Source organism: Micropterus dolomieu, linkage group LG05 (assembly GCF_021292245.1).
Source record: "Micropterus dolomieu isolate WLL.071019.BEF.003 ecotype Adirondacks linkage group LG05, ASM2129224v1, whole genome shotgun sequence".
Lineage (NCBI taxonomy): Eukaryota > Metazoa > Chordata > Actinopteri > Centrarchiformes > Centrarchidae > Micropterus > Micropterus dolomieu.
In genome coordinates, this window is record NC_060154.1 from 5466333 (window position 1) to 5481651 (window position 15319).

Genomic DNA, 15319 nt, shown 5'->3' on the forward strand with positions numbered 1-15319 from the left:
ACTAACTATAAGATTATAAAATACCAATAACAATAACCATATAGTAATCCTCCAGTTATTATAAGGATGTGAGTTAAACCTGTATTCAACCCTGGTTGGTCAAGGGTAGAGAGGCCTAGACTGGATCCAGACCTATGAATAATTGCAAACTCTGAGATATTTCAGCAATCCTAAAAAAAAACAAACAGTCGAACTAAATGGCAATCTAGTTCAGCACGTATATATACAAAATATCTTGCAGATTTTAGCAGAAACAGCAGTATAACATAAAGAGTAGTAGAGTTTTATTAATACAGAGCAGGGCACCAGTATATTGTAAAATAAATGCGTAAAAGAGATCTGCACCTGAGGACAGCGGGGCCTTCAGGTAATCAAAACAGGTCTTTTACAGCAACAGTACTGTAGCTGTATTTTACCAGTCAAAATGTGCTAATTTTAATTCTCTGTCATCAAGCACTAGGAAACAACAGAGTCTTGAGGGATTTCAGTAGCACAACTATTTTAGACAGACTGCTCAGGTCCAACACTTCCAAACACAAAAACAACACAGTGACTCAACTGCGGATTGTGACACAGTGATGGGAAAGAATGTGTTTATGTGGGCTCTTAAAAAATTACAACATGATGCCTTAATTTAACCTCCAGCCAACTTACGGCCATAAACAATTCTCAGAACGGGAAGAAATATTATTAAAATATTATATTATTCATTATGAAATTGTGGAAGCTACTCTGCCTGGATTATGTTAGCTGTCTAGACTAAATTAGTTTAACATATTAAGTACAACAAGATATTTTGAGCAAAAAAAAACAGTACTAATAATCTAGAAGACGTACCACGCCACCTCAAAACAGCACTGAACTGTCACGTACTTTTGTGGTGTTTCCTAACTTTGACAAGGTCTGTCTTACAACATTATGAGAATAAGAGAAACTATACTGGAGATAACGTATTACAATATTTAAAAGAAGGCATCATTGACTACTGATTAAACCACACTACTTTAACCTAACGAACGAAGAAACAATTTGTGTGTTTGAACAATATCTTATCTAATCTTCTTTGAGAAAAAAACCCATTAGCAAATAGCATAAGAATGTAGTGGCCAAGCAGGTAGAAGCCCTTGTTCATTTCACTGAGCTTGAGCACTCAAATAAGTTAAGGTCATTGTATCGCTGTAATACAGCCTCTCAGACCAGTAAAGAACAACATTTAAGATCTGTCACTATAATAATCTAAAACCCACATGGTATGTCACCTAATTTTACAATACCAATATTACTTTCAGATTGCCCAGCTCTATCCACCAGGAATCTAGACGCTCAACAACATTGCCCCTGGCTCCCACATCAGATAGAGTGGTTAAGGTACCTGGCAAGATGCCCCTCTGCACCGGACATTGAAATGTTTTGTGGGTTTGATTAACTGGGAGGACAGTACAGGGCATATCCATGACATTGTGGTAGGTTTAAATCTTTTTGTTTACAGCACTTTAGCCTCTGAATCACCACCCAGATTTTGTTTCAGTAATTTAAATAAATTTGCATATGTCTTTGATCAACTTTAAAAAATACTCCAAAGTAAAGAGCAACTGGGGATCCCACAAAGGGCACACAACCCCGCAAAAAATCACACTAAAAACATTTTAATGTTTTTGTGATGAAAGTGAAAACAATAATGTAAAACTGATCATTCCCTCTAATATCACAAATCAAATTTTTTAAGAAATCACCTATAAAAACCCTACAGCACCCTCTGAAATTATGACATTATTATGACCATGATTATTATGACCTCCAACTGATCGGAAATTGTCCACTCAGTTAAAGTTTAGAGTTGTGACAGGGACAGAAATGCATGACACTGAATAAACAGCAAACTCCATTTACAAAAAAAAAAATATTAGCATTGAGTATGTACAAAAACAAGCTAAAACAGTAAACCCTGAGTGAGAACAAACCACCCATTGAGCAGTTCTGCGATCTGTGACCCTGATCAGGATGCAGCTAAGCACTTTAGGACAAAAGAGGAAGCTTCCTCACAACACAGGATGTGGGGAGTGGGGAAACATTGGCCTAGACACAAGCTTGCTTTGAATAGTGAAACACAAATGTTCAACGAACTTAGTTCTATAGGCTAGCAGTGGCACAAGATCTAACATATGATCAGTTTCTATACCACATAGTAATATGTTTGTGGTTAACAGAAGGTTTGACCAGTTGCACAACAATGTGATTTTAAGAAAACCATGATTGATTTTCAGTTTCATTTTGTCTATTACATTAGCTTTGCAATTTCAATTGTGAGTTACAGGAAAGAGGACAACATTGGATAAAGTCAAGAGAAGACTTGTGGTTCAGATGGAAACATGAGGAATTTGTGGAGCATACCTCAGAGAGAAGCCCTCCTTACTGTGATGATGGGCCACTTCCACCCTTCATCTTTCACTCCATCTTCACGCTGCTGAGATATGTGTTGCGAGAAGAGGAAATTAAAAACACAAACAACATCACATCTGTTATAGCAGTTCGCGTGATTCACACTGGCTAGCAGCAGGTTAGCTAATGTTAGATGTTTGGAAATGACAGCTCAGAGATGACAGCTACACAACATAAACAACATAACGGTATAAGTACATAACATTATATTTAACGATGACTTAACCTGGCTAGATCATTTGTTAGCAACCACAATAACCATGATTGCTCTGTCTTACACATATTTATCTTTCGATTAATTTCTACCAGTTTGGGAACGGTTAACGTTAGCTACCTCTCTTGTTCATTAGCTAACGGCTAACGCTGAGCCTGTCTACTCCTTGTTGGAAAATATGTTAATGTTGCCAGCATTAAACACAAGCCATAGGTCTGCTGAAAGATACAACTATAGCTATGTTAGCATACTATCTTACCCCTTTGAGTTGGCGACCACGATGCAAAGGGTTTGAGGATGCAGGTCTGAAAGGTTCTCGCCGGCTAATGCCAGTTAGCCAGCCTTCCAGCTAGCCGACCCCTCCAGTTCCCTACGGCCGGTTGGTGTCTCCCGGTGCCGAGGCAAAGCAGGCTGCTATCTTGACGTCTGTCAGCCTATGAGCCAGCTATCCGTGACAGTACCAGTTAATCCACACCGACAATAAATCCTTTTGTTTTGTGGATTGCAAGGTGCACAATTACAGAGAATTTGTCCAAAATGCCCAGTCAGAAGGGCTCACCCTGAGGATGTTATAAGCAGCTGAGCTGCTGGTAGACTGGACAGATTGTCTTGCTGCGGCAATGCAGCCACGCTGTCTGTCTGGGGCCCTCCTCCCTTCCTCTAAAAACATACAAACACACACGCAGAGAGAGTGAAACCGTGGGTGATATATTAGTGGTACCAAATAACAAGTTCAACCAACAAAACCACAGTTTTTTTTTCATTCAAATGTTAATACAGGATAACATCATCACGGTACACAAATAATTACATAAAAAAAATTATATTTATGTTTTAGTGTTTGTGGGCGTGACCCCTATGCCTACTTGCTTCTGTAAAGTAGCCTATACTTTCATGAGAAGACATTATTGATCTCATGAAGTCACACTTTACAGCAGCACAAATGCCATGTTTAAAGGCAAGGAAATAAAAAAATATAACTGTTTAAATGAAATAAAAAAGAAACAATAAAATTCTGCTATCTTAACTGATGTCGTGCAGTGACATTTAAGTCATAACCATATATGCCTATTACAAACATAGACTCAGTAGCCTAGAGTAGCCTATGAACATAAAATATAACAATATCGCAGTAATGTATGTCACGTGGGCAGAAGATAACTACAAACATCACAATAATAATAATAATAATATCTAATATCTATATAGGTTTGTGTACAAAAAAGCAATACCCATATAGGCTACTGGCTTTTTTCTCTGGCGCATTCAAACCGCACGTTACGGTCTTAGTAATATTACAAAATAAAACATTATAAATAGTGTAGCAGGAAGACAAAAAAATAATAAAACAATAACAATAGCTGATAAGAATAGGCTAATAATAGGCCTACTTGTTTCCCCGTGCAATTCCACAGGCTTCCTTTTTGATTATCTTTGATTAAAACTTAATTTTTTATGTCCATATCATATCAGTATTTTCATCACAAGGCCACAGTTCTGCTGTTTTCCCAGCAGAACTGTGTCTCATTAATAGCCCGTCCGGGGATCTGAGTCTATCAAAGAGGTGTAACATATTTATACAATGTGTCATGATTGCCACCCATGCAAATCAGCAGCGGTGGCATCGGAAATGGACTGTACCAAGAAGCAAAGGGATGCTGGAGGAGCCCCAGCAGGGGTTCACGGCTTTAAAAATCAAGTTCCGCGAATAAGAGCACCGTTGTCGCCGTTTGATGTGAACGTACAAATACAATGTGTTTACATGTTGCGGATTAATGTGCATTGTTACTGACAGACACTTTCTGTATTTCGCTGTCTTCTGGAAATCACCCCTCCGGTGAAAGCCTCAGTGTCTGCGCGTGTGGTACGGACTGTAATCCAGCCTGGCCGCCCGGTTTTTGGAGAGAAGAAGTTGGCAAAGGGATGTGACTGCGATGATGGCGCTGCAGATGAAGAACGGGGATGCAGCGTACTACCAGAGTGCAGAATTCTGCAGAAATTACACTTCACCGCCTGTCAGCTACGGTGACAGCAGCCATTATCTTGCCCGATTGCCAGGTAAGGAGAGGCTTGCCATACAGGATCTCCCCTCTTACTGTCAGCAGTATGCGCTAACATGCAAGGATGGAGAAAATCTAACCAGACATTTGCAGATGGCACAGAGAAAGGTGGATGTTGAGACCGGTTGCCCTGGTTCTGCTGTCATCATTATAATGTCATGTAGAGGGGTGCACCAGCCATCATTCTGTGCGGCTTATAGAACATGGATGCTGCGATGCAAAATCTGAGGTTGTTACCCTAATGGTCTCTTGCAGGCTGCTGTAGAAGAGCTCTATAGCTCATCCTCCAGGGAGACTCCAGGTTTGAGCTGATGTCTGACTGTAATTTGAAACAGGGTACAGCCTCAATGCAATGTTCACTTCCATCGCTCGTGTATGGCAGTCAATCACGCGGTGTGTTGTCAGAGCAAGTGAAGAAATATAAACTGAATCGTTGCTGCTTCCTAGCCTTTGCACTGCTTGATCTGCACAGCTGATGGTGGCATGTGGCAAGTATTTCTTCATTGCACCTGCACAGTCGCAGGCTGAACTGACTCCTTTTTAGGCACTTGAGGCCAGCCATGCTCATAACTACGTAGATGATACAGATTCACAGCATGGAATGGATCAATATTCCTGCCATTAAACTGTTTCATCTTCACTCAGCTGATGTATTGCTGACAATGCATAGACTGCATAAAGTCTTAGATTGAAGTTATTGTAATTGATTGGAAGCCAAATTGTACATAGTGCTGAAACAGTCCTTGATTCATCAATCAACAGGAACTGTTTAATGATAAACCATCAATCATTTAAATCAAAATACCAAATATTTTCCTATTTAATTAATCTAAACTAAAGATTTGATTGCTTATTGCTGTATAGTATTGTTTTCAATTGAATGCCACCAGATTTTCCAACTTTTCATCAGCCAAAATAATAAATTCTATACTTTTATCAGTAGTTACGACTTTTTAATTAGTAATCAGTTATTCAACAAAGCTAGATGTCTAGTGCTAATTCTTTTCTATAAGGAGAAATGGATAAAAACTAATCAATGTAGTAATATCAACCTAATCCATATGCCAGGTGACTAGTGCTTAGAGTCTTTAAAGGAGAATACAATCCACTTTTTGTTAATTATTATGACATTCAAACTTTTAGTGCTACTTAGACATAAAAGTGGAAGTTGAGCATTTCTGTAGTGGCACAGTAAGTAAAGTGCAAAGTACATTCGAACGTATTTTCTGCACTTGTCCAGTGCCCAGTGAAGCAGATGGAATAAGTGCAGGCATGTGCTTCTCATTGCTCCATAATTGATGTGACACAACACAGTATGGCAAGAAAAAGAACACTTGGCCTATTTAGAGATTCTCAGTGGAGGCCATGAGATGATCAGGCTCCAGTTTTTGTGTGGCTTGGTTCTATATCAGCAAACCAAGAAATCTTGTGTCAAGTTCAAAAGTCTGTCAAGTGATGAACTAATAACTTATTTCTGATTACTTCTGATCTGGTAGTTTCAATCCATGGATTCAGTTTATTTCAACTCTCGGTTATTTATTTTGAGAATATGAAGAACATTACTGCGTCGTTAAATCTACTGATCACTTAGTGCCTTGTGCTTCACAGCAACATTACACAAGCCTGATTTTGACTTGCAAAGTTGATTGTGTTCTCTCCAAAACCTCAAATGCAAAGCAACAAAGGTTTTTTGACTTTGCAGCAAGGTCCACTGCTGTAATATCCATACGTGCTGCAGCTCTATAGACTTTGTGGACCTGGATCTGGGTCTCTGAGGTGGAATTGACCTTGGCTTATCTAGCGCACATGAAAAAGGTATAGCCACCTGACACCTCTGATACTGTGCAGTATGTCAAATGAGCACAATAAATCAGCACCACTGTTCTCTTTATTATGTGCAGTGGTATAATTAAAAGCTGTGCTGTTTGCTTTGCTATGAGGTTCTTGTGAGAGGTGATGAAGATTTATTTTTATTTATATGTAGTCAGTCCAGTCTAGTTTGCACAAATAAATGTAGCAGTTGTAGATCCCTCTTCTTTTTGTTGTTCATTTACTCTATCATCTCTATTGTGCTTTCACAGAGGGAGGAATAAATCCACCTGAAAATGCTCGCAAGCACAAAGAAAATTGTTCAAATTTCAGATTTTCTGTAAAGATTTCAGTATGTTTCCGTGTTTTAAGAGTTTACTTTAATGGCGGAGCCCCCAAAAGTGTGTGACTACAAATCAGGATAGTATGGAACTTGTCTTGTCAGTTTAGAGTAACAATGGGTCTGAAATACAGATAAAGTAAGATTGGATTTCGTGCAGAATATTTCTAATGACAACATTCACTGTGACACTAACAAATAGATGGAGGTTTAACCTTAAAGAGCTTCAGATTCAGCTAGATAAATTTGGAAGAATACGTTCCTGCATGAACTATTACCGTCAAGTCAAGAAAATCTGGCAATCATTAATTCCTGTTTGGCCCCTGTTTTGATTTCAGGTACAGTAATGGCTACATGATATCATGAGTAATTTACATGAGGTAGTATCACCAAGGGTTGAAGAAGAACAGGTCAGGAAAAAGCACTACGGTGTATAGAGAGGCAGTGTTGTGTAAACAGTTGACAGAAATGTCTAAAAGTTTACCTTTAATTGTAACTGATAAACAGTAAATTCATGTTAAGTAAAATAATGATCTATTTTGTGGTGTCAGAATGTGGACTCTAAACTGCTTAATGCATAATATCAAGTGCTTATAGATGCTGTGAGGTTTCTAGACGGCTGTGCATGCTGTCTCAAACTTGGTTGAAGGGTTCTCATAAGGCTACTGCTGAGGAGATTGATGTGTGAATGTGCAGTATGTGGAACTTGATCGGTGTATCTGGTTCTGGATGGTGTTAATAGTGATTGCTGAGCATTGATGATGTGTCTGATTTAACAACATATCAGTCTCATTTAAGAACAGTATTAACATTTTAAGTACAATCTTCTCAAAACTTGTTATGTAGTACCTTTGGACCTTCTTTTACCCTTTTAATGATTACAGTACATGCTTTTATTTTGATTTTGCTTGTGTATTTTAACATTTAAATCACATTTCCTGTTTTGTTTCCATTCTTGGTACTAAAGCTGTCATTGCTATGATGTTTCTGCAATGCACTTTAAGTGTGCATTTAAATGTTCTGTTAATGAAACTTGAGGTTCTGTTAGAGCTGCTTTCCTTTGATTTTCCATTCACACTGGGCAACACTAACCCACATCCTCCGCTGATTATTACAAATAAACCACAGCTGCTGCTCCCTAAGGATGCCAGAGAATATCTTGTAAGAAGGAACTCTCTAAAACAGCGGATGTAAACGTTTTGATTAGCAGGATATAAACACCACTCACAATTCCAATGAGTAGTGAAAACTGATATTTATTAATATGCAACTGCTGCATATTATTACTTTATGATTGTATATATATGCAACTTGTCTAGCTCTACCGAATCGTCCACAGTCTCATCTTGCAGTTGACAGGACTATAGTAAGGTCAGTGCCTTGTTCAGCATACCTTTCTCCTGAGGTCAGCCAGGCTAGGTGACAGACAGGCAGCCAGACAGACTGGACAGACGGACTGACAGCAAGCAGCAGTCGGAAACACAAACACTCCAGGGTGTTATTTTGGGTCCATGAATCACTGCCATTGGGCGTCCAATTGGATTCCAGATAAAAGCTTCCAGCACAGTGAGTTTTGACACAGCTGTTGGCCTATCACTGACCTGACAATATATGTATTTATACACACACGAAATGGAGCATTAGCGCGGCACAAACGAACACATAAAAATCAACTCAGTGCCTTTCCTTTCTGTTTTTCATACACAACCTTGCCTACAATGCAAACACACGCACAGACACACACAGACACACACACACACACACACACACACACACTATATCAGCTTATTCAAGCAATCACACTTCAGGCTGTGATCTTTTCTGATCAGGGAAGCTTGAGGATTTTATTGTCCCTGTCTCTGTTTGTGTGTGCACATGCATGTGTATTGCATGTCCCGTATGCATGAGTACAGGCGCTGCAGGCTCAGCCTAATCTTTCTGATGCCCACTGGAGTGTAAAGCTTCTTTGTCCGAGGCATGTGTTTCCATTCGCCCATCTCTTTACATCTCTCCTGCCTCAGGGCTCCAAGAAATAAATGTCTTGATGTCACTGTACATTGGTCATAATTTTCACCAAGCTCCACCTCACTGTCCAATTGACAATCTGTAGACAATATCCACTTAAGCCTACAGTATCTGAACAGCAATAGTCTAAATTCCAAAGGAAAGCATATATTTAACTTTGCCTAGAAAGTGATATTGTGAAAGTAACTCTTTCTGACTGAATATTGGCAGAATTCATCGTTCTGTACAACAATGTGATATTTGATGCAGACTCAGGTCAAGATGCAGAATAAGAAGACAACCTACATCCACCCTAGCCGCTCTGTGAGGCTGTACTTAGGCAGAGCGGTGCTTTTAGCCAAATACTAACATCAGCATGCTAACATGCTCACAATGACAATGCTAACATCCTGATGTTTAGCAGGTATAATGTTTAACATGTTTACCATTTCAGTGTAGCCTTTTAGCATGCTAACAATAGCTAATTAACACCAAGCGGCAACCTCTGGTGCTGAAAAATGAAGACAACTCGGAAGGGCCAAAATATGCATTTCATTGAATGGCCACATGAGGCTGGCTCCAAAAGTGAGTTAATTCCTGTAGACCACCATATTAAAATGCTGAACTTTACAGCAGAAATAATATTGTCTATATATATATTGTCTATAGCTCGAAACAGAAATATAGTTTATTTCCCCCCTTCACAACAACTGTACAGCGGGGTGATTTTTATATAACTCACCCATTTAAATAATATAAAGGCTTAAAGTTATGCATAATTAAGGGAGCGCTGTCTTGAGTGACAGGTGGCCACAGCAACCAGGCTTCATTCAGTTATGCTTTTAAATACTGAAATGGCAAGAATGACAATAGAATGTATAGTTTATTAATGTATTATGGAATTCACATCTGTCTGAATCAGCACTGACTTCCTCATGAAGCTTATGGAATTTCCTTGTAAGAAATCTGTCCATGTCCAAAAGCAATGTGTATGTGCATTGCCTCTGATGTCCACAGGCCCAGAGATCATGTTGAAGCCTCCACTGAGTCTCTTCAGCCATCCCCAGCAGCCTTTCCAACATATGGACTCTCTGCACCAGCTGAGACCCCCGCCAATGGCGCCTACGCAGCCTCTCGGCCCACCACCCATTGCCCCTGCTCAGACAATTGGATCCCCAACTATGGCTCTTACCCAGACTCTAGGGCCCCCTCCCATAACTGCTAGTCACACGTTAAGGCCTCCCCCCATTACCCCACCACACAGTTTAGGCCCTCCTCCAATGGCCCCAGCTCAGCCACTGGGGCCTCCACCAATGGCACACACCTTGGGCCCCCCACCTGTAGATCACACACAAGCAATAGTGCCTCCAAACATGGACCTCACACAACCATTGGGGCCTCCACCTCTAAATCCTGGACAAGCACTGGTGCCCCCACCAGTAGTTGCGCCCGGAGCTGGCCGATTTCCCCTCCCTCCCAGCCCACTGTCCTCCCCTCCTACCCCGGGCCCAGACCCTTCACAGCTGCCCCCAAGGCCCCCAGGACTGGCCCTCATCCCGGCCCCGGTGTCCTGCCTCATCCATGGTCCTCTCCTGGGTCAGGCAGCCCCTGCCAGTGAGCAACCCCAGGATGAGGGCTCTCTTCTGGGGATGGAGGAGCAGGAAGACTCTCTGGGGCTGGGAGAACTGTGTAAACCGCTGTACTGTAAACTCTGCAACGTTACCCTCAACTCTGCTCAGCAGGCACAGGCTCACTACCAGGTCAGTTGAAAAGTACATTTGCATATGTAGAAAACATGTACAATTTTAAGATACAAACAGACAACACACATACATCCCATTATCTGTCTGTCTAGGGGAAGAACCACAGTAAAAAGTTAAGAAATTTCTACGCTGGCAGTCAACAGCCTCCAGCCATCAGGATCCCAGAAGCCCTCGAGACGACTGGCCAGATAGCCCTCAGCTCAGGATCCAACGACAGTGACGCAGGCAGGCAGGTCAGATTCAGATCTAACAACTCAGCACTAACCTACCTAAATGTTAGAGCTTTAGTTGAGGAAGTGGGTGTACTGCTGCTGAAGTGGCCAATCCACTTGTTCCGGTTGTTCTCCTCTGAGGAGGTGGTAGAGAATTGCAGAGTCACCCAATTTTATTTGAACATCATTCCCTCACCACCGTCTCTCTAGCTGCACTTTAAAAAGAAAAAAGACTCAAATTTTCTTTGCTCTGTGTTACCAAGAGTTACATCTAAGGTCAAAATAGTGATAGAACCACATTCTCTAAATAATAAGGAATGGGATGTTTACTTACTATTTGGAGAAACAATTCAATGACATTATTGTAATAGATTTTATTGTAATGTTACATTTTCTCAGATTGTAACACAGCTATACTTGATATTCTTATGTATACAATGAGAAAACAATGTGATAATGTGAAAGGGGTTGCTCGTAGTGATGAACCAATAGAGAATGATCACCTGATTTATCATCTGAACACCACAGCTTTATAGTGAGTTTCAGCAGCTGTTAAGCTGATAAGTTCACCATATCAATTAAAAACTGTCAATGTTCAAATATTATACATATATATATATACAGTCACGTCCTTTTTTGCCCATGATCTAATAAGCCTTAAGTGTAAAAATGAGGCAACATAACTTGTTTTCATAATGTTTTACATCTATCAAACTAATAATACGATGTTTTAAATGTCAAACTAATATTGTGGACTTTAGCACATATAATAATATACAATAACTCATCAGTGTATATTTTCCAGCTGAAAATCTTAAGAAGTTGTGCAAGAAATTGTTTTCTTCCTCCCAGTGGACCTAAACATTTCTTTCTCACTGTTTACTCCCTGACTCCTTCGACCACAAACACTGCATTGCTTTGTCCTGCATCTGCAGGCATTGTACAAAGGGGCGACCCGGGTCATCTTGGCCACAGAGAATGACTATTGTAAGCTGTGTGACGCCTCCTTCAGTTCACCGGCAGTGGCACAGGCCCACTACCAGGGCAAGAACCACGCCAAGAAACTACGGCTCGCTGAGGCCCAACAGAACTCCATTAACATGTAAGTTTAAGTATAGAAACCTTTTTGAAGTATACAGAGGTTTCGGCCTTATTTAGCTTTGTATGTCCTTTGCATTGGTTCTGCAAATCTCCAGGAAGCCACAGCTGAAGCCATGATTGAGTATAGCCTTTTAAAGTATTCCTATATTATTTAAACAACACAGAAAAATAAATGTATTTGAATAATAAAGTCAAATCTTTTTTTTTTTTTTTGACTTTCTCCCAAATATAAAGTTGTAGTTGTAGTTGTAGCTATAGATATAAGTAGCCAAGCTAAACGTCTGGACACAGACAGTGTGTTTTACTCACCTTTTGAACCAAATTGAAAATGTTTTTAACTCTGGCTCTGCCTGTTTCAGGGAATGCAGCAACGAGGTAGCCCCAAGAAGAAACAGGAAAGATGGCAGTGAGTACAGACTGGTGAAAAATCGCCGTAGCCCACAGTTACCCACTTCCATGCCAGGTAAAATATTATTTTATAGATATATTTATTTTATTTATATTTTATTAATTTCCTGTCATAAAATATGGGGCAATCCATAATGTCTTCTGTACATATACATTATACATACTGGGAGGTAATTTTTGCTGTCCAGAATGCCAATCAACTCCAATAGTTGACAGCTATAGTGGACTCCCTCAGTAAACTGCAGCAGCTAGCTAAAGAGATATGATGAACACTAGAAAACACTAAAGATTTTATTCCTAAAGCTAGACTATCACATATGTATATGAAACATACTTTTTCATGTGTATCAAATATAGTGAGCTTTTTATTTGACACTTTATTGGCTTGTTTAAGTGCACTCTACCCCTAGATTATTTTTAGCAGCCTTTGAAGGCAGCATCTCTTACCTGTAGAAAATCTAAGAAATCATGTTATTAAATATTGGACTTCTTCATCCAAAACGCTTGTCATTTTATTTACTCTATTACATCACTTACTTATCGATCTCTGATGTTTTAGAAAAGCTGAAACAAAGCTGCGCTTTACCAGTGTTTCATCGGACCTTAGGGTTAAGAGAAAACGTTTTTTGCTGAAAGCTGCTCTGCTTTCTGTGCGTTTATATGAGTGTCTGCTTTCTCCTTAGTGTGTGCATGTGCATGTGTGTGTGTGTGTGTGTGTGTGTGAAAACAGATACAGAGTAGGTAACGTCAGACTTTCTGTTGACGTCAAGCAACTATCTCCTTCTTTCTGTCTTTTGTTATGTCTCTATCTTTTCACAGACAAAAACAGTAGCACCACAGCTCAAGAGAAAGCAGGATAAATCACACAGTAGAGCCAATTCCATTCTTTACTCACTCTCTCTCTCATCCACTCTCTTTCTCTCACACACACACCACTGCGTTCTGCTGATTTAATCAGTTTTCTTGATGGACAAACCCCAAAATAGCTGCACTCTCTCCTGTAGTTGCCTTCTCGCTGTCTTTTTATCTCTCTCTCTATCTCCTTCTCGTTTTTCTATGTTAACAAACACACAAACACACACACAGACACACACTTACACAAACACACACACACACACACACACACACACACACACACAAGCATTGCTCTTTTCCAAGGATCCACCTAGTTGTAATCCCATATGAGCTGTGCTTTTCTTTCTGTACACTCTTGTGTATCTTTATCACATACATCAGTGATATATCAGGTTATTATTAGGTGTGTGAGGCTGGCCTTTAGTATATTTAAAATCAGTTTTGAAATGTGGCTTTGGGTGTGTCCCCAGCCAAAGATTTCATACTAAAATGATTAGTGGATTAATTGTAACTGCAGGTATTTGATCATAAAAGACAAATAAAAATTTTGATCTATGGTGGCACCAGTGAGAAAGTCTAAGGGACACCAGAGTTACTACAATTCATCCTGAAGTGAACATGAACATCAGGACCAAATTTCGTGTTAATCCATCCAATACATTTTGAGTAATTTCACTCAAAACCACAAATGTGAACTTTATGGCAGTGCCAGAGTAAATGTCAGGGAATCGCCAAAGTCCTTTGGATTCATCCTCTGGAAACCATGGATATATGTTCCAATGGTCATGATTATCAATGCAACAGTTATCTAAATATTTCAGTTTGTGGTGGACCGACCAACAGACCACAATTGCCATTCATTAAAAATACCAAATATTTGCTTGTTCCAGTTTCTGAGATGTGAGGATTTTCTGCTTTTCTCTGTTTTGTATGATCGTAAATTGAATATCTATCGTTGGGACTACTAGCTGAACAAAACAAGCAATTTTAAGATCTTTTGGGTCTGGAAAATTTTGATTTCCAGTTGTCTAACATCTTATAATAAATAAATGGATTTATTGAAAAAAGTAACTTGGTGGTAAAACAATAATTAGATGCAGTCCTTCATCTCATATGATCTTTGCCTACCATTAGTTTTACATTGAAGTATACTTCTAGCTGTCATGATAAATAAATGTGGTTTCTTTTTCTACCTCCAGGGCCGTACTACAACCCCAGGCCGAGGCAGCGCATCCCAAGGGACTTGGCCATGTGCGTGACTCCCAGCGGACAGTTCTACTGCTCCATGTGCAACTGCGGCGCCGAGCAGGAGACAGACTTCAGGCAGCATCTGGAGAGCAAGCAGCACAAAGCAAAAGTGTCGGAGTTAAGATACCGCCACGAGATGGAGAACCTCGGCTACAGCTAAGAGACACAAGAGGGCGGGGGGCGGGAGAAAAGACAAAGACTAGAGTGGGACAGAAAATGTGGAGAGGCAGCATTGCACAACACGGCACAAGGGCAGCAAAGCAAATACTGCCTCATGTTTGAGGGGTATTTTTAGTGAAGGGATTAGCCGTTTTGGCCTCAAGATCTTGTTGCAATTTATTTGCTAGATGAATCAAACACTTAAACCTCTTATTTGACATAAGGCTCTATCATATTAAGCGATAATTGGATTTGATGGATTTATTTGGTCTGGGTATTACACTTAAAATTTAGCATATACAGTATATTGGAGCATGCTGCAACATATATGCAGAGAACAGGAACCGTATGTTTGAGAAAATGGTGGATTAAAAATTTGTAGACTGAATCTGATCATATTTTTTGACCCACCATCTTTTGTTATACTGTTTCTGGTCAACTTTCCTACAAGGCTTTAAGTGGGGTTTCATTCTGACTCAGGATACAGGTAAATGCAAATGAATTGCAAGCACATTTTGAGCATGTTTAGGCTACATGGAGAGGCCGAGTAATGCACAGACAGGCAACATGGCATGAGAGGAGGCTCAGGGACAATTGGAAATAAAAGTACAACATGTAGAGGGTTAAAGCATTAAGAGAGTATACAAAATGTGGGAAATAGAGAAACTTGTTGATAGAAATAAAATGAAGGAGACAAGAGAAGATGT

The 15319-nt window shown here is 39.9% G+C and overlaps 2 protein-coding genes across 5 annotated transcripts in view; one reads left to right on the forward strand and one right to left on the reverse strand.

The window, feature by feature from the left end:
- The window catches only part of LOC123970815 (phosphatidylinositol 4,5-bisphosphate 3-kinase catalytic subunit alpha isoform-like), a 26018-nt gene extending 22727 nt beyond the window's left edge, over positions 1-3291 (reverse strand). Inside the window, exons 1-2 of one of the 2 annotated variants that reach the window (XM_046049133.1) lie at positions 2913-3291; positions 2392-2461 (exon numbers count right to left, since the gene is read on the reverse strand). The gene's annotated coding sequence lies outside the window, so the exon portion shown is untranslated. Of the gene's footprint in view, positions 1-2391; positions 2465-2912 lie in introns of both variants that reach the window. The other variant, XM_046049132.1, reaches the window with a different exon arrangement.
- Positions 2575-15000, forward strand: LOC123970816 (zinc finger matrin-type protein 3-like). Of its 3 annotated transcripts, none has more exons than XM_046049134.1 (7): positions 2575-2627; positions 4498-4711; positions 9884-10626; positions 10722-10862; positions 11777-11943; positions 12302-12405; positions 14405-15000. In XM_046049134.1, the coding sequence occupies exons 2-7, from the start codon at positions 4588-4590 to the stop codon at positions 14611-14613; spliced, it is 1488 nt and encodes a 495-aa protein (XP_045905090.1). In that variant the 5' UTR covers positions 2575-2627; positions 4498-4587; the 3' UTR covers positions 14614-15000. The 3 variants fall into 3 exon arrangements, with proteins under 3 accessions (XP_045905090.1, XP_045905092.1, XP_045905091.1); XM_046049135.1 differs by having other exon boundaries at positions 2592-2627; positions 4536-4711; XM_046049136.1 differs by lacking the exon at positions 4498-4711 and having other exon boundaries at positions 2591-2627.
- The last annotated feature ends 319 nt before the right edge of the window (positions 15001-15319 follow it).